This window comes from Ursus americanus, chromosome 33 (assembly GCF_024610735.1).
Source record: "Ursus americanus isolate L20-20 chromosome 33, mUrsAme1.1.p, whole genome shotgun sequence".
Taxonomy (NCBI): domain Eukaryota; kingdom Metazoa; phylum Chordata; class Mammalia; order Carnivora; family Ursidae; genus Ursus; species Ursus americanus.
In genome coordinates this window covers 667490-686091 of record NC_142159.1, presented here as the reverse complement: position 1 = coordinate 686091, position 18602 = coordinate 667490, and the positions used below count along the sequence as shown (strand labels likewise).

The 18602-nt window shown below is 41.4% G+C and overlaps 1 protein-coding gene across 6 annotated transcripts in view; it reads right to left on the bottom strand.

Annotated features, from left to right (window-relative positions):
- TRIT1 (tRNA isopentenyltransferase 1) overlaps positions 1 to 18602 on the bottom strand; it is a 63547-nt gene that overhangs the window by 23222 nt on the left and 21723 nt on the right. For 5 of the 6 annotated variants that reach the window (XR_015722746.1, XR_015722743.1, XR_015722744.1 and 2 more), the window contains exons 2-10: positions 14540 to 14680; positions 10036 to 10134; positions 9179 to 9324; positions 6602 to 6744; positions 4791 to 4902; positions 4300 to 4412; positions 3975 to 4052; positions 1118 to 1227; positions 678 to 795 (exon numbers count right to left, since the gene is read on the bottom strand). Coding sequence is in view for 2 of the 6 variants with exons in the window: in XM_045771880.2 (XP_045627836.1) it covers positions 678 to 795; positions 1118 to 1227; positions 3975 to 4052; positions 4300 to 4412; positions 4791 to 4902; positions 6602 to 6744; positions 9179 to 9324; positions 10036 to 10134; positions 14540 to 14680 (1060 nt within the window). In the remaining 4 variants the exon portion in view is untranslated. The remainder of the gene's footprint in view (positions 1 to 677; positions 796 to 1117; positions 1228 to 3974; positions 4053 to 4299; positions 4413 to 4790; positions 4903 to 6601; positions 6745 to 9178; positions 9325 to 10035; positions 10135 to 14539; positions 14681 to 18602) is intronic. The other variant, XR_015722745.1, reaches the window with a different exon arrangement.

Here is an 18602-nt window from a genome sequence, read left to right as displayed (position 1 = left end):
GGCGGGTAGTGGTGACAGAGGAGAGAATTCCCAGACTCCCCACTAAGTGCGGGGCTCGGTGAGGGGCTCCTTCCCACAACACTGAGATCATGTCCTGAGCTGAAACCAAGAGTCGGACACTTAACCTACTGATGCCCCTGCTTTCACAGCTTAACACTTTTCATCACAGTTTTAGGAATCACCACCATTTCAATATATTACCTTATAAATCACCAAAGAGACCCCATTTTCAAAGAATGTACTCGGGAGGAGTAATTGCACTTCCTCCTACCCTCCCAGCTGTTTCTGCTTCTTTGGTCTCCTGGGTGAGTTGACTGGTTTCCCACCTCACCTGCACTGAGTTCTAAACATGAAAGACCAAGAAACTCCTAGAAGGTAGGATCAGGAAAAGTCAAAGGAGCTCGGGAAAGTTAACTGCAGACCTCTCGGTATGAAATATCTACTCTAGCTGAAGTTGGAGCACATATGATCTTCCTTTGAAATTCAGAATACAAAGATAACTCTCCAAAATGGGAAAGTCTCCATGAAATTTGAGTACTTAGGGGCTCTTAGAGGAATCTGGCCATCCCTTTACAAATAAGCAGACTCCAGCATTCAGCCTACTAAAAACCTTAAATATCACAAAGTCACTGTGAGCCACCCTTACAGATTTCTCTGTGCCCTTCCCCAGACTCTACCTGCCCATTCACGGTCCCCAATGATGATTCGATCACAGAGGTCACACATGTGATAACTTCTCTTGTTCTCCGTTTCACTGCACGGCATCTTTACTGGAGCAGCTGCAGGCTTGTGGCCCTGAAAAAACGGGGGGTGGGGGGGTGGGAGAGAAGCAATCGACTCAAAGAGATTTGGGTCTCATTCTCTGATATTAAGGGGAGTGGGATTTTCCCAAGGTTCCTTTTTCTTATCCCAGAGAACAGGTGGACTACGGACAGATTTTAGCAACAACCTTTCTAAATGTGAAAGTAGAAACACAGCCTCCAGGGATCTAAAAGCAGCCAGCTCTCCTGCTCTATTCCACGGAAAAAAAAAAACTTGGTTCCCCACCAACAAAGGTGCCAGCTAAGGAAAGCTCTCTGAAAGCCAAACAATATGCAGTACTGTGATTAATAATCACCTGGACGAAACTTTGCACGATCTCAAGAGCAGGTTCAAGAACAGACTCTTCCCACTTCGAGACATCAGATACGTCTAAGCCGTATACTGGGGGGACACTGGGACCAGGTCCTAATGATGACAAAGAGAAGTGTGAGAAGTCAGCCTCCAAGACCCAATCAATTCTGCTCCCAGGACTCCAAAAGCCTCCAAGGAAATATATGGGGTCAAAGGAATAAACATTCTGATCATGCCATTCATTCTAACCAGAAACATGAACCAAACAACTACATGCAATCCAAGAATGACCTAGAAGGTTCACTGATCTGTAGCCAACAAGTCTAGCTGTATAATCCAGAGACTTCTAGAGACAGCATCTTCCAGATCAGTCAGAAAAACAGAACAGAGTAACGGCTCTAGTGACTACTACATGGGCCACAATATGAAGATGGCATACATAGGAGTAAATAAACTAACAGCTTGAAGTAAATGCCTGTTCTAAGTTGCCTCTCATGTTGCAGTGACGTTGCTCTTGTGCCAAGAGAGTTCACAGCTTTCTTTAGGAGCAGACACTAGTCTCAGGTTTGTATATGCCCCTTCAGCAGTAAGGCATTCATGAAACTTGCTGATACCATACAGATAATCAGGGACTGGGAACAGAAGAATATCAATCAGTGAGCCACTATATCTGAGAACTAGAAAGAAGCCTGGAAACTGAACTAGTTAAGCCCCTTCTTTTAGGAAAGTGATCTAGAGGAGTATTCAAGAAACATCCTTTGGTAAATACTTCTGAATGGAAAGGCGACTGGGGATAGCCTAGAGTACAGCTCCAGGCATTCTGTCCACTGGAGCCAATCCTGTTAAGTCTCTGCTGGTAGCTTCCCCTGTCTATGGACACACTAAATTGCCTTCCACAGCTAGGTCAAGTCAGTTGCCTAAAGGCAAAGAGCATCTCCCCATGGACAAAAACATCAAAGTCCTTAGGATGCCAACGGCTGGCAGGTGCTGGCCTTTTGATTGTGCCAACCACAAGTAAGATTCTTCATAAAATGGACTGGGCTGCACCTGCCACCACACGGAAAGGTGAGACTGGGAGGGTGCAGGCAGCATCCACAGCACACCTGGCCTTGGCTAAGCTCTGCACCTGTTTCCAGGCCACTCTATATTTTCCTTTCCCCTCTGAGTCCTTTGTTGAGCTTCTGTGCCCTGTCTAAGCACCTTTCAACAAGTTCTCGGCTCCCAGCTGCTATTTCTGGCTTGGGTCCAAGGCCAAGTTGGGGCGGGGAAGTCCCTCTGGCTTCTTGCCAGAACCATGTCCCAGCAGACTAGCCCGGGCCAATCACACACAGCTCCTGGTTTACAAGGCAGCTGTGCCTTTCACTCTAGCACCAGGACCGAGCCGGCGTACACACGAATGAGGAATGCAGATGATGCGCGGTGCCGTCAATCCCTCCCGACTCAGAGATGGGGGAGTTACTGTGGCTTTACCACAGGAGGAAGTTTCAAATCATTACAAAAAACATCTTTTGTTACAGACTAACTGTCAGTCCTGGAGAGAAGAGAAGCTGCATTAGAAATCTGTAGTAGTGAATTTCAGTTGATGCAATTCAATTTCGATTTTAGCTGAAGCGAAGAATTCTCCCGACAGGACATGCAGAGGAAGGAGGGTAAGTAGAAGGAAGTATAAAGAGCCCCTTGGTGCCAGAACTACCCCAGAGAGGCCTGGCAGAGAGCGGGTGTGGAGGAGAGAACTTCAGCAATCGGTGGTCAACAACGTGGACGGAGGTATTTCTGTTCAGAGACCCTGAAGAGCAGCGTGGAGGCCTCAGCTGTCCTTATCTATAACTGAAAGCAGAAGTCTAACGGCAAAAGGCAAGCAGGGGATGATTCAGAAGTGTATTTAAAAAGTGCCTATAAGATAAAGTTGGGTGTGTCGCTCAATCTCCTTTAAGTTATTCTCTTTTTAGCTCATAACCACACAATTTCTTACCTGAGGCCCAATTCCAATGCTGTCTAGCTAAAGTTATAGCTACCGGAAACAAGAAGAGTGCTCTAAAGTACAGTGTATGTGTGTGGGGGGGGGAGGGGGGTCAGACCTGCATTCAATACTGCTTATTCAGCTGGCAGATTTTGGGCAAGATATTTAACTTCTTGAAGGCTCCATTACCTTATCTGCAAAAATAAAAGAGTAACATCTACCTCGCAGGGTCAGTAATATATGTAGAGCACCAAATTTAGTGTCATAGACACAGAACAAGGTCAAATGAAGGAGAATATCCTTCCCTGTTCCTTAAAAGTGCTGTTCAATTAAAGGCAAAGCTGCAGCACTCGGAAGCACCGAGAACCTGAATGTGAAGGCAATGCTGGGAGAGCTGGTGAAGGTTTGACTCTTTACACTGCTCATCTGGCCTAAGAACCATTTTCTCTCTTTATTTTTTTTTACTAATCTCTACACCCAACTCGGGGCCCAAACTCACAACCCCCAAGATCAAGAGATACATGCTCTTCCAACCAAGCCAGCCAGACACCAGAGAACCATTTTAATTAGGAAAGCCTCCCTACAGAAATCTGACTGCACTTGAGGTACAAACTCTGAAGCTCAAGTCAACCTGGAGCGCCGACTGTGCGGAGATGTTGCTATTATGCTCCTACAGCCGACACTCTTGTGTTCAACTCCTCACTGGAAAGATTTCCTTTGTTTTCTGAGACATTACAAAGAAGCATTCCTGCATAGTCATTTATATAGTAGACCCTCTCCCAGATCAGGTCCCCAAAGCTTAGGACAGGTCCAGACACTAAAGTTCCTTTTCTGGGTGAGCTAAGGACATCTATATTCTACTGGAAACAGACCAGGGGATAAGGAAAAACACGAGACTTACTGCTCAAAAAACGGTTTTTAACCCATCGGTTTTGCTTCCGGGCATATCTCTTAGTCACTTGTTTCAGAGACTCAATACCTGAAAGACAAGGTAGATCTAAGAACCTCTAAGTTCTGACCCAGCCGAAAGGCAAGCCCTCCCAGCCCAGCAGAAGAGAAAATCAACCACAGCAGCACACGGGAGTACACTTGTTAGACAAAAATCTCAATTCTGAGTTGAAGGCCATTTGGGACTCTTCTGGCCTCAGCTCTTTCTCAAACCATACCAGCGGGGTACTCTGCCACCCAAGGATGTCCAAGGCTAGGTTACATGCAGGAATTCACACCTTTCTTTAGGAGCTGGTTACTAGTCTCTGGTGTGCATTTTCCCTCAGTGACCAGGTACTCGTGAAATTCCTTGAAGCCAATGGATTGGAAGATACCATGCTGATAGTCCTGGCTGGGAACAGGAGAGCATCAGCAGATGAGCCAGTGCATCTGAGAGCTAGCAGGGGGCTTAGAGAGGATCTAGCTGAGCCATTTGATCCCACAGATGAGAAACTGAGATCCTGAGCAGTTACTGCCTCTCTAAACTCCTTCCTCCACCACCCCCCACCAGCTCCCTGGTTAGTTCCCCTGAAAATTAACTCCTGGGAATGTCTGCCAGATTAGAAAAGTGCAACTGTAGCAAGAACACCAGACCTCCTTCCAACAAGCCTTGCCAAAGCCAAGGACAAAGGCTAATAAACAAGTAGATCGCAAGCCAGAATTACATTTATGGTCTTTTGACTATAAGCAAGGGAGGGAGAGTAGGTCAAAGAAATGGCCAAATCCTCACCTATTTTCTGCAACCTTCTTCTGATTATAGCGCCTGTGAAAATCTCTTAGTTCATCCAAGAGCCCAGCAGCAAGCATGTCATCCACCCTCTTATCCAAGCGCTCATCTAGAACTGCAATCACAGCAGCCCGTCAACCAGCAAGCCTGTTGCAGGTGCCCACTGATACTTACATGATGAACGGACCGGCTGCCACAAGAAGAACATTTGTTCAAACAGGAGAAAGGGTTCAAAGGCCAAAGATCACAGAATAATTCATTTTATATTGGTCATACTTAAAACTGCACTTCAGTAAAAACAGCCAAAATGAAGCACATGTCTTATTATATACAGAGAAAGCATGCGATTACAGCTATTAGAAAGGACAAATATTTTATTATGGAATGTATATTCACTGTTTACTTTAGAGGCAGCTGAGAGACCCTGGGTTACCCTTCTTACTTTTTTCCATTATATTTGTTACTCTTAGTGTTCCTGGACAGGAACAAGGAACTTTAATCCAAAGCCATCCTAGGTACATCTTGAACTACTGAGCCAGACAAAGGAGCAAAGTCAGTGGTCATAACCACTCAGATGCGGTGGTCAAATTTTATTATGACCAAAGGTGGTGGTCAGCTTTATTATGAATCAGATTCCATTATTTATGCCAAACTGCAATACATGTTTTTATTTACAAAAATTTCATTTAAAAAATTACCTTTTTCTATAAACTTGCACCTGAGATTAATTTAACAGCAAATTTTCACCATTTCAACCATGCTCTACAATATCTGCCATTGCTACTTCTCAGCCTGCAGTAACGGTAACCTTTTATCCTATCTTCCTAAACAGTTTGTATTTATTAAGGACTCACCACGTTATGCACATTCCAAGCACTCTGTATGTTGTAATTCATCTAATCCTCAATACATGTATGTATTATTACTATTATTATCATTAATTCCACTTTACAGAAGAGAAAATTGTGGCACAGGAAGGTTAACTAACTTGCCTTGAAACACGCATAGCTAGAAGACGGTGGACCAGGAATCTGAATTCAGACAGTTTGGCTCAGAGACCATGTTCCTAATCGCTACACAATACTGCCTTTCACATACACACCTAGCTCATAGGTTACCCTTAAAAAATGAGTATTCCTTCTCTATGGCCTCACAGCACTTTCTAGCCCAGCATTTATCACAATGTAGTATCTATCTTTGTTTGCTGTCCCACTAGACTGGGAGCTCCTAAAAACCAGGCATGGTCTCACATTCATCTCTGAAATCCAAGTAACTATGCAGCATACTTGGCACTTCACTGAATCCTTACTGAACGTTAGCTGGTTGAAGAAGTTAGTACTATCACAGGGCATTATCATACTTTACAAAAAAACCCACAAAAACATAATCAGGCTAGCTAACTAACTATCATACCCATTTCTTAGGCCTGCTACTTCTAGAATAATCAGTGATGCAGCCTCCACCCAGCCAGTCCAGGGAGGCAGACCTCCTTCCACAGAGCCTTCCTTCTCTTTCTCTTCAGACCTTCCCTGGATAGCAGTCTCTTACCCATCCCACCCATCTCCTCTTATCCCACCCTTGGTATCTTATCCTAGTGCCAGGGCCACCCTTCTTCCCTTTCCAGACAGATACCTAGCGGAGGGGCACTATGCCTTACTAAGTGAATGAATAATGGTGATTATAAAATTAACAACTAACACTTGTTAAGTGCTTATTATGAGCCATTTGTGGTTCTGGGCATTTTATTTATATATTTACACATACATATATGAGCTCTATCTCAGTTGGACTCTAAGGCATCAAAGGGCTTTTACCTGTCTGGTCAGCATGAAGCCAGAGGATGCAAAGGTTAGGGAACTTCAGAGGGCCTCCAAGGGGACCACCACCTTCCTCTGCATGTTGACGATGAAGAAATTCACTATGAGTGATTCCCGTTTCTTCAAACACTTGCAAGCTCCTAAGTCATTTAAAGGGGCCGGGGCGGGGGGGACACCCATAAAAACCATTAGAAAAGATTGATTCTCAAATGAAACAAGGAGAGAGGCTATTATAGAACACCTCTTTCTCAATTTCACTGCATAAGCTCCCGAAGCCATGAAGGTCTGGGGTTACTCCAATCCTACAGCTACTCAGACAACAGTCCCAAAGAAAAATTTAGGTAAAGTAAGAATAATACTATTCTTCTACACATACATTAGTTTTTCTGAACTCAGGTTCAGAAACAGCAGGCTTCTTCCACAGAAACAGCATGGGGCTCACTCACCTTCAGGTGAGCAGTAAAAGAGCTGTCTGGGAGACTGGTACAAGCCAGCAAGTCCAGTCTCGCCGGAACGCCTTTCCCACAGTACAAAAGTATGTCGTACACCCAGCTCATCAACTTTTTTTTTACATACGTCTAGAATTAACGAAGAACACTTCTGGCTGATTTGGTACTCTACTAGCACAAAGACCACTAAAGAAAGAACTCACATACTTACTCTTCGGCCACTCTCTGCTCTGTCCGCCTCTATTAGTTATGCAGCTCTAGGTAATGTAACTCTCAAATCTACACTCCCCCACTCTGGGTGACTGCAACTTAGCAGCTTGAAAGTGATCTTTCTCTCCCTGACCCAATTCTACACCCTAACACAAGAGTAGAGACCCCCTGTCTTTCCATACCATTGGTCACTCAAAGAGGACCTGTGAGGGAAAATCGTGTAATAGGTAATCCCAATCATCTGGAGGTTAGGATACAGTCACAAACTAAAAGAAAGATGAGGAACGCCTGGGTGGCTCAGCTGGTTAAGTGTCTGCTTTCAGCTCAGGTCATGATCCCGGGGTCCTGGGATCAAGCCCTGCATCGGGCTCCCTGTTCCGTGGGGAGTCTACTTCTCCCTCAGCCCCTCCACCCCCACCCCTTGCTTGTGCTCTCTCTTTCTCTCTCAAATGAATAAATAAAAACCTTAAAAAAAAATAAAAGATGAACAAAGTCCTCCAGTCCTCTCTAAAGATGAGACTCTAGAGCTCTTGCTTAGAAGCAACTGACTCTTACTAAGACACAATTCTTAATTTATCACTAGTTTAGATGTAGCAAAATGAGGAGAGGTGGAAAGAAAGAACTCATTAATAAATAGAGAGGATAATAAAGACCAAGCTCTAGAATTGTCATAAAACAACATAAAAATGAATGTTCATCTTAATGTTCCTGTTTTCCAAAAATTTTTGAAAGATCTCTATTAAAATGTTTTAAAATAGGGGCGCCTGGGTAGCGCAGTCGTTAAAGCGTCTGCCTTCGGCTCAGGGCGTGATCCCGGCGTGCCGGGATCGAGTCCCACGTCGGGCTCCTCCGCTATGAGCCTGCTTCTTCCTCTCCCACTCCCCTGCTGTGTTCCCTCTCTCACTGGCTGTCTATCTCTGTCAAATAAATAAATAAAATCTTTAAAAAAAAAATAATAAAAAATAAAATGTTTTAAAATAAAATGTTTGGATACTGAAAGTATAAATTTCATTTATCTAGAATGTGCATTATCACCCAAGGTGACACTGCTCTCAAGGGGGGCAGAAAAACTTAGACATTACAATGGTGTGTGACACTCCAAGGGGCAACCATACCCAAAGAAATATTATCCTTTAGCACTAAACTTCATGGAGGACAGGGAGGGAGGGAGGCACAATTAAGAAAAAAAAAATTCTAAAAAGGCTCTGGGTGTGTGTGGGATGGTGGGAGATAATGAAAAAGGATTAAGAAACACTGATCTAGAACATTTCATTTGAGTGGAATACTTCATAATCCCTACCAATACCAGATGGTGCTATAATATTTAATCTGTGTAATCAACCATCTTTCATTAGATCTTCTAACCTGCCAGATACAGTATCACTCCCAACACTACAGAAAATTAAACCTAACACACGAGGCTGCAATTTCAAAACAACCTAAGAAAACGTGACCTTATGAGTTCATTCACCACCTCTCTCTTCCCTTCAAGAAAGCCTCCATAAGCAAAGGCGAGCTGGTCTATGAGACAGTTTATAAAATCTACCTCTCACTGGGAAAGCTGCTGGGGCAGAACTCAGCATTGCGCCATCAATTATGAAACTCAAATCACAATGTAAACCAACTGCATGCCAGAAAACATTTATATGAAAACTGTTATACAAGCAAAGATCAAATAGAAAATGAAGCACAATTACCTAGGCCCTAGGGGAAACTCTATTGTATTATACATTCTAAATTAACAACAAAGTTGGGTGCAATTATTTATTGAGGGAGCTGGACTGAGGCAGTACGTCAGGGCCTCGCGACCTGTGAGCTGGGAACACACCAATCTCCACCAACTGCTATTACCAAACCCCTCTCATTACCCAGGCACACTGAAGAATTGACTGCCCAACTCCAGAGGCTTTTTTACCTGGCCACTTTGCGTTTGTCATGTGGGTGCAGCCTGGAAGCCATTTCTGGGTCCACTTGGCTCAGGCGTTTGTGGAGTGCATGGCGATCCTCCTTTTCAAGCTCTACTTTCCGGTCAATCACTCTCTCAGTGCCCATCTCCTGAGGCTATTAAAAGAAGGTTTAGAATAAATTTAATTCCACAGTTCAACAAGCATTGTGACAGTGTATATGCCAGGCACTTTGCTAGGAGTCAGGAATACAGAACGGAGAGAAATCAGAAGGTCTTGCCATATAGTGAGAGACAGACCACAGAAAATTCCAATACACTGTGGTAGTGTTGTGAGCCCACAGCACACAAAGGAGGACTTACTGCCCAGGGAAGTACTCAGGTACCTGCTTCCTTGTCAGAAGTACAAACAGGAACCAGGGCTAACACATCTGTATTAACATATCCAGGAGTCCAGTCTTCTCAGCAAGCGACCCGGGGGGACCAGGATTGCCCACACATTACAGTGTGCGAAGTATCACCCTATTGCAATAGCATCTCCATAAGAAAGGTTAGTGTTGGACATCTCACTGATGTACAGACTGTTACAGCCAAGAAATGCTGAGTCAGACTGATGTACTGTTAACTTACATGGAGATGCTAATTAATTCAGAGAGGAGCATTTTTCCCACACACGTCCCCTGCCCTCAGGCCACCCTGGAGGAGCACACTTCACATATGGAGGTGGCATTTGCTTGAGAATATTAAGTAAGAAAATTACAGTTGATGAGTTTAAGAAATAGACAAGAGTCAACCTTCCTCCCACTAAAATTAGCTAGCGAGAAAAAGGAACCCATTTCCTCAGTGACTTATAAGTGAACTAAACATACCTTAGTATTGACAAGAACTTTCCAGAGCAGAGACTCAATGTAATAATTGGTTCCTCCCACGACAATAGGAATTTTGTCTCGGGCAAATATATCTTCAATGTGAACGTTAAGAAAGACATCACAATATTTAATAGCAAGAAAAGCATCCTGACTCACTTGGGAAGGAGGTATTAGCAAGAAACCACACTCATTTACTTGTCTAGAGACCAGAGGAGAAAGGGTGGAAACCAAGATGAACTGATATCAGTCTTCACTGTTTCCCATGAGTTCTCAGAAGCATTTCCTCTTAGTTCTGGAGGGACTTGCATAAACCAGATACAGATGCATGATGGTAGTTCCTCCCAGTTCTAGAAATTTCTAGGCCTTGCTGCTAAAATTCAAAACTTGCCTGGTATTCCAAATCAGTTTAACAAGCACAAGCCCAAGGGCTCTCAGAGAACCAAGTGTCAGCTGCTCAGGAAGCCTCCAAGGTGACGTCCATTGTGTGACTGCCTTCTAAAATAAAATACAAGCTGGTTTCTCTACACCATGGTTCTTAGACTCAGTCAGTCCCCACCATCATGTGGTAGTACCGCAATTTCAGCCCCACTTGAGACTCCGCCAGATAAACCGAGAAGCAGCAGTTCCAAAGACAAATAGATTTCAATTACCAGCTCCAACTCTGACAAGTTATTCAGCCTGAGCTTCAGTTTTCTCACCTGTAAAATTCTCCCGAATTCTAAGGGGCATTAAATGTGACAAGGCATATAAATCCCCTACCATGATGCCTGAAATATTGGCTTTCAATTGAGTAAGCACTGAATTTACTTGAGCCACTATTGTTTTTATATGCCTGCTACTTTGAATTCTTCTCTTTAGAATCCCTGTTGAACAGATAATTATCTGCTTTATGAAGGGCTTTGCTTCTGAGGATAATTGATAAAAAGAGACTTTCAACCTAGACAAAGACTCATTTACACATTTCTTCCCCTTGCCAGCCTGTCTGTGGGCACAGAGATAGATGACCTCTTTTCTACCAGAAGCCCACTAACCCCAAGAGGTTGGGGTGGGGTGGGAAGAAAGCTGTTACCAATCAAGGATCTTAAAGAAGAAACATTGTTTCTGTATTTTTTTTTAAGATTTTATTTATTTATTTGAAAGAGAGAGTGAGAGACAGCATGAGCAGGGTGAGGGGCAGAGGGAGAAGCAGACTCCTTGCTGAGCAGAGAGCTCAATGCAGGGCTCCATCCCGGGATTGCAGGACTGTGACCCAAGCCAAAGGCTGACACTTAGCAGCCCTCTCTATTTGCTTTTTAAAAAGAGAAATACTATACTCGCCCTATTAAGTATAGGGAGCATACAATTACAGTAATTGTAATAGAAATTCAAATATATACTATGATTGACAAAAGGGAAAGGGAGCAAGGAAAGTAAAAAGGGAAGGGGAAAATGGTGAAATGCCAAAAAGAGAGAGAGTGGAAAAGAGGGAAGGAGATGGGATAGGAGATATTTGTTGGGAAAAGATTTAACTTGTTTGCCCAAGCCATGAAACAACTGTGATCCTGGGCAAAACCCTTCTCTCTGGGCCTCCGTATCTAATACCTTATTTAGCTTGTCAAATCAAGAAGGTTAACTGGCTACTTCTTAAGGTTCTTTCAGTTCTGACATTCTGATTTTAGGTTCTTACCTAAACTCAGAAATCTCCAATCCTGTAGGTGATGTGATTAAGTCATCCCTACTGCCCTCTGAAAACTCCATTTTCTATCAGCTCTTTCTAACAACCGAACTGTCTTAAAGCAACAACATAATTTGGTGATATGTTTTAATTTGCCAAGGGCTTTCATATACATTATCTCATCTGATACAACTGTCTCGTAAAGCAGGTAGGGCAAGAATTATCTGCATTTTAATCTCTGCCTATTTGATAGGCAAAAAAATATGATCTCATTATTTTGATTTGCATGGCCTTAACAGCAAGGGTAAACCCTTTTTCATGTTTACCATCATTTATATTTCTTCCTTTGTGAATTACTACTCAGGCCCTTTAAGTATTTTTCATATTGATTCATATGCCTTCTTTATATATTAAGGATATTAACCATTTGCCTTTCGTATGTTACAAATATTTTTTCCTCTGGTTCGTAGTTTTTTTAATTTTATTTATAGTAGGCTAATTTTTTAAAAATTATAAAATATTCAATACATACAAAAGAACATACATAAATTATGAAGCCTAATAACAAACATATACTCATGAACCCAATGTAAGAAAAGGAGTATTATCAATTCCTTTGAAGTTTCCTGTGTATTCATTCCCACCCCAACCCCCTACTTCCCCTTTCTGTCAGGAAACCTGAGATTTGCTATCCTGAATTGTTTGTTTTTTCTTGTTATCATTCCCTTGCTTTTCTTTACGTTAGTCCTTATGTATATGTAACGACCTAAAAGATATATTGATTAGTTTTGCTTGCTTTTTAACTTTTATAATAAATGGTATGAATGTGTATGGCATGAATGTCTAGAATTTCTCACATTTTACATTGTTTCTGAGATTCTTCCACATCAATTGCCATGTATAGCTACAATTTATCCATTTTCACTGCTGAAAAAGTACTTATATGAACAAAGCAAATTTTATACATTCTTCTGTAAGAATTTAGGTGTTTATGTTTTTGCCATTAAGAGCAATGCTGCCATGAATGAGATCTACCACCTATCTCCAGTTACACTTGTGGCAAGGTTACTCCATGGTGGATACTTAGTTCTGGTTGGTACACATTCTTGCCGACACAAATTGTTAATTTGTACATACTCAAAGTTAGCTATTTTCCTTTAAAAAGGTGGGAGGTGCCTGGGTGTACAGTCAGTTGAGCATCCGACCCTTGGTTTCAGCTTAGGTCATGATCTCATGGTCCTGGGATCAAGCCCCTTATAGGGCAGGGAGTCTGCCTGGGATTCTTTCTCCCTCTCCCTCTGCCCCTCCTACTCGTGCTCTCTCTCCCTCTCTCAAATAAATAAATCGTTAAAAAAAACAAAACAAAACAGAAGGTTATGGGGATGGATGGTGATGACGGTTGCACCACACTGTGAATGTATTCAATACAACTGAACTGTACACTTAAAAAATGGTTAAGTGGTAAATTTTGTGAATATTTAACACAGTAAAATAAAGGAAAAAATTGAGTTAAAAAAACCCATTAAAATAACTTTTTTAGAAACTAGGTATCTACAAAGTCCTTCCCTACTCTAAAATCACATAACTATTCAATTATATATTATCCTATTTGTTTTAAAGTTTCAAAAATACATATATTTAATTCTGAAATCCATCTGCAACTTACATATAATGAGGTCGTGATTTTATTTTTCTCCAAAAACATTAGCTGTCCCAGGAATACTAACTACTGCATTACTTCTCTATTGTTTTAAATGCCACCTTGATCATAAGGTAAATATATACATCCATTTTAATTTGTATCTGAGTTTTCTATTCTGTGTCATAAATTTGTCTAGTGTAATTTCCATACCATTATAATTATTATGAATTTTCCTTATGTTTCAATATCTGGCAGTCCAAATATTTTTTTTCTAAAGCAATCTCTATACCCAATGTGGGGCTTGAACCCACAACCCAGAGATCAAGACTGGCATTCTCTACCAAGTGAGCCAGCCAGGCACCCCATCTGGAAGTCTGGACAATTAAAATGTAAGGACAATCCCCCTTATATTATTCTTTTTTTCAAAATGTATTGGTGTTGAAACTAATATAACACTATATGCTAACTATACTGGAATTAAAATTTAAAAAAATAACCAAGAGGCACCTGGGTGGCTTAGTCGGTTAAGTGTCCGACTTGATCTCAGCTCAGGTCTTGACCTCAGGGTTGTGAGTTTAACCTCCATGGTTGGGCTCCATACTGGGCGTAGAGCCTACTTAATCAATCAATCAATTAAAGATCACTGATCACAGAAGAAAAATTTTCTATTGTTTTGCAGTCCTCCCTCACCCAACAATTCCTATTAAATTCTAACTATAACTCCATTATATTTATAAATTGATTTTGTATCCCCATACAAAGGGTGGGAAACTGAAGCTGAGTCAGGTAAACGCTCTACCCAATAAAATTCACTTGGTCAACAGAGGCAATTCTGGGACTAGAACACAGATTTTCTAATTCCTAAATCAGTGTTCTCTCCACTAAAACAGCTTCTCAAATTTTAATATGCAATGAATCACCTGGAACTCTTGTGAAATGTAGATTCTGATTCAGCAGTCCTGGAGGGAGGCCCAAATTCGGCATTTCTAATAAACACCCAAGGGATGGCTGATGATGCAGTCTGACAAGACTCAGACGCAAGAGTATTGTATCTCTTGATCCATATAGTTCTGATGGGGGTGCTACCTCTTGGTTGTTAAGTCTGAGTACCCCTGCTTAGAAGAAATTGTCACTGAAAAGAAAACTTCCTTCTTGGCTTGGACTGGCTTGCACCCACCAAGCCTAGCTGCTGTCTTTCCTAAGGATATCAGAGCAGTTGCCTTGCTCCTGAAGTCCACAACTGTGTAATTTGTCACCAGAGGATCCACAAAGCTGAGCATGTGGTGCTGGCACATTCTCTGCTCTTGGGCAGAAACCTTGTTGGTGATGATGTCTAGGCCTTCATAAACCTAGGGGAAAGAAAATTAGCATGAGAAAGTCACCTGCCTCCATAAAAGGCACCCTTGCCCTCCAGCCAAACACGTGACTGACCCAAAGCACCAGCATAGATGTGTTCTAAGCGTACATGTTCAGAGCACAGCAGATAGACAAAAACCTAAGACAAAGGAATCAGAAGAAAATGGAACACTGGTTTTCTTATTAAATAGTGGCTATTAGCTTAGACTTCAAGATAAAAAGTGTATGTAAATCAATGCTCAAGTGAGAACTCATTCTGCAAGATTAACTGGAGGTTCTTTAAGTATTTAAAAATGGGCAGGTTGTTTTATTTATTTTAATTATCATAAGTCTCCAGAAAGGTAACATTTTGCATTGTTCATAGTTCTACTTCAAATGCTTAGATATTTCTTGGATTTAAATGGCTCTGAAAGAGTTTTAAAATCTTGGCTCCATTTGTAGAGAAGTGGCCTATTTACAAAGATACATATAAAACACACACATACACACTTTGAAGTCAGACCCCCTAATACTGCTGTACTCTAATGGAAACATTGTGATCTAACCAAATTACTGCTTCAGGGGGTCAGCACATACAGTCTAAATACTCAAAGGCAATATCCTGTCTGTAAGCTCTTGATCTGCCAATTCAACTAAAAAGTTCAAATGTACTTTTTCTAAATGCAAGGTCTCAGATGGAGAACAGATCTGAAAATACTACTTTGAAAATAGGGATGAATGCTTTGAGATTAAATGTTCCCTCTGTAATCACTGATTCTACAGGGAGCATTGAATGAACAAATAATAAGTTCCATAGAGCCCACAAAGATGTTAAAAGCATTTTTTATCTCACATTTCCCTTTACTTACATGAGTGTCGATTAAGCACAGTACAGTATAATGGTTAGGAGGAAGGACGCTGGCGCCAGGCTGCCTCAGATCAATTCCTAGCTCTGCCGCTTACCAGTTATTTGTACTTGTGGAGTAGTCAGTTACTAACCTTCCTCTGCCTCAATCCCTCATCAGTAAAACGAGGATAACAGTATCTATCTCATGGGGTTGTTATGGGGATTAAGTGAGTTAATACATGTAAAGCACTTAGTTTTTGCCTAACACACTGCATACGCTCTACAGGGTCACTGTATAACTACCTATATTACAATCACTAGGACTATCACAACGCAAGGAGAATGGGAAATAAGTTTAGTGTCATTATCACTCTGAAGCTTCTGTGCTTTTAACTACTGAGGTTATTTACCCAACAAGCATATAAGCTATCTTCAAGTAAAAGAAAATTGTTAATTGGTAAAATAGTCCACAGAAGAAATATAAAGAGCCATAGGGAAAGAACCAGCTCTGCCTTTAACTCCTTTAATCTGTGCCTGACAACAGACTTGCCTTCTTACACCTGAATACTGATGGAATCTTCAATCATAGGGTGTTCCTTTTTGTGTATCTTGAACAAGACATCCTTCTGACATTATAAAGTGCTGCAGCATATAATGCACAATGCAGTCTCCTGCACAAATTAAGAAAACTGAAGGAGGGAAAGGAGTTAATAATTGTGTGTTCTGAGTGCATGGGTGGCTCAGTTGGTCCAGTGTCTGCCTTCAGCTCAGGTCATGATCCCAGGACCCTGGGATGGAGTCCCATGTCAGGTTCCCTGCTCCACAGGGAGTCTGCTCCGCCCTCTGCCCCTCCTCCCATTCGTTCTTTCAATCTCTCTCTCTCAAATAAATAGAATCTTAAAATTAAAAAAAAAAAAAAGGAAAAGCATAGTTGCAAATGCACAATTACCATCCCCCACCTCCAAAAAAAGCCAAAATGTAAACATCTCTACCAGTGAATTCTATCAGATACATAGATAACTTTGTAGATAAAATTTCGTCCTGAGTCCTGCCTTTATGTGTCTTTTCTAGAACTCCTAAAAATGGTTAAGTTTAAATAAACACATCGACATAAATCAAACAGAAGGGAGCCCCAGAACAAGGCTCACCTTATTAAAGGAAGTGGCTTACTGTACTGTTTATGGTATATACAAATGCCAATAAATACCAGAAAGAAGAAAAGAGTATTAATGGTTTAAGGAAAGTAGACATCTTGCTCACATAGTTAACAAACTAAAAGCTGTAATACACACAAAAGTACTACATCTTGGTTACCAGTGTAAATTGTCATCTTTGAGTGATCTGCCAACTTTTCATTTCCTGTACCACCGGATTAAAAGAAACTGGGCATAAAGATACGGGTGATACTAACTAGATGTTTGACGATAAAAGGATTGTTTATTTTTAGGAATCATATGGTTTTATGGTTATGTTTTTTAAAAAAAGGAGTCCTTAACTTTGAGGTATGCAATATATTGAGGTACATATGAATGAAAGTATATCTTTTGTTAAAAGAAATACTTCAGTCTTCCATTCTAATATGACTTCTTTCAACAGTTTACTCATGTGCTATTACAGTTGAGCTTACGAATGACTGCAACTTGTGATCACAGCTACTATGTATTTTTTCATTTTACCCATGAATAAATTTTTTAAAAGATTTTATTTATTTATTTGTCAGAGGGAGAGAGAGCACAAACAGGGGGAGCAGCAGGCAGAGGGAGAAGCAGGCTCCCCACTGAGCAAGAAGCCTGATGCCGTACTCGATCCCTGCACCCTGGGATCAAGACCTGAGCCGAAGGCAGATGCTTAACCAACTGAGCCACCCAGGCATCCCCATGAATAAATTCTTAACAAGCAAGAAAGCAAGGGTAGATGAAGAGCATATGTAAAATACATCTATATCTGCACTGCATGAGAGCAAGAACGATGCTGAAAAGATATTTGTTAATAATGATACAAGAACTATAATCACTGGGGCACCTGGCTGGCTCAATGGGTAGAGCATCTGATTCTTTTTTAATTCAATTAACCAACATATAGTACATCATTAGGTTTTGATGTAGTGTTCATTGATTAATTAGTTGCAAAGAACACTCAGTGCTCATCACATCATGTGACCTCCTTAATGCCCATCACCCACTTACTCCATCCCCCCCCTTCCCCCTTCTGTAACCCTCAGTTTGTTCCCATGGTTTGTCTTCCTCCCTGATTTCTTCCCATTTAGTTTTCCCTCCCTTCCCCTGTGGTCCTCTGCACTATTTCTTATGTTCCACATATAAGTGAAACCATATGATGATTGTCTTTCTCTGACTCTTGATCTTGGGATGGTGAGTTCAAGCCCCATGCTGGGCGCAGAGATTACTTCAGAAAAAAAAAAAAGGATTATGATCACTGAATGAAAGGCAGAACAATGATGCAAGTAAAATTTGCAATTACATTCATAACATTAAAATTTTATGTTTATAGGGCACCTGGGTGGCTCAGCTCGTTGAGTAACCGACTCCTGATTTTGGCTCAGGTCATGATCTCAGGATCCTGGGATCAAGCCCCGCGTTGGGCTCTGTGCTCAGCGGGGAGTCTGATTGAGGATTCTCTCTCTCCTCCCTCTGCCTCTTTCTCTACTCTCACATTCTCTCAAAGAAATAAATAAATCTTTTTTTAAAAATTTATGCTTATTTTCTGCTTTTAATCATAGGGAAAAAAAAGAAAGTATATGAAGACTGGGATCTGCATTCCAATAATCGGGTAGGAAGGGCAGACTAACTGAAATAAGTTGGCCAAGTGGTCCTAACTACTGAAGTGAGGTGAGACACATAGCAGTTCAACTGGTATTCTGCTTTTTTGTATGTTGGAAACTTTCTCTAACAAAAAGTTTCTTTTAAAAAATTTGGATGCACTTCACACCCACTGAGATGGCTATTGTCAAAAAAACAGAAAATAACGAACATTGGTGAAGACGTAGAGACATTAGAACCCTTGTGCATTGCTAGTGGGAATATAAAATGATGCAGCTATGGATGGAAAACTGTATGACGATTCATCAGACA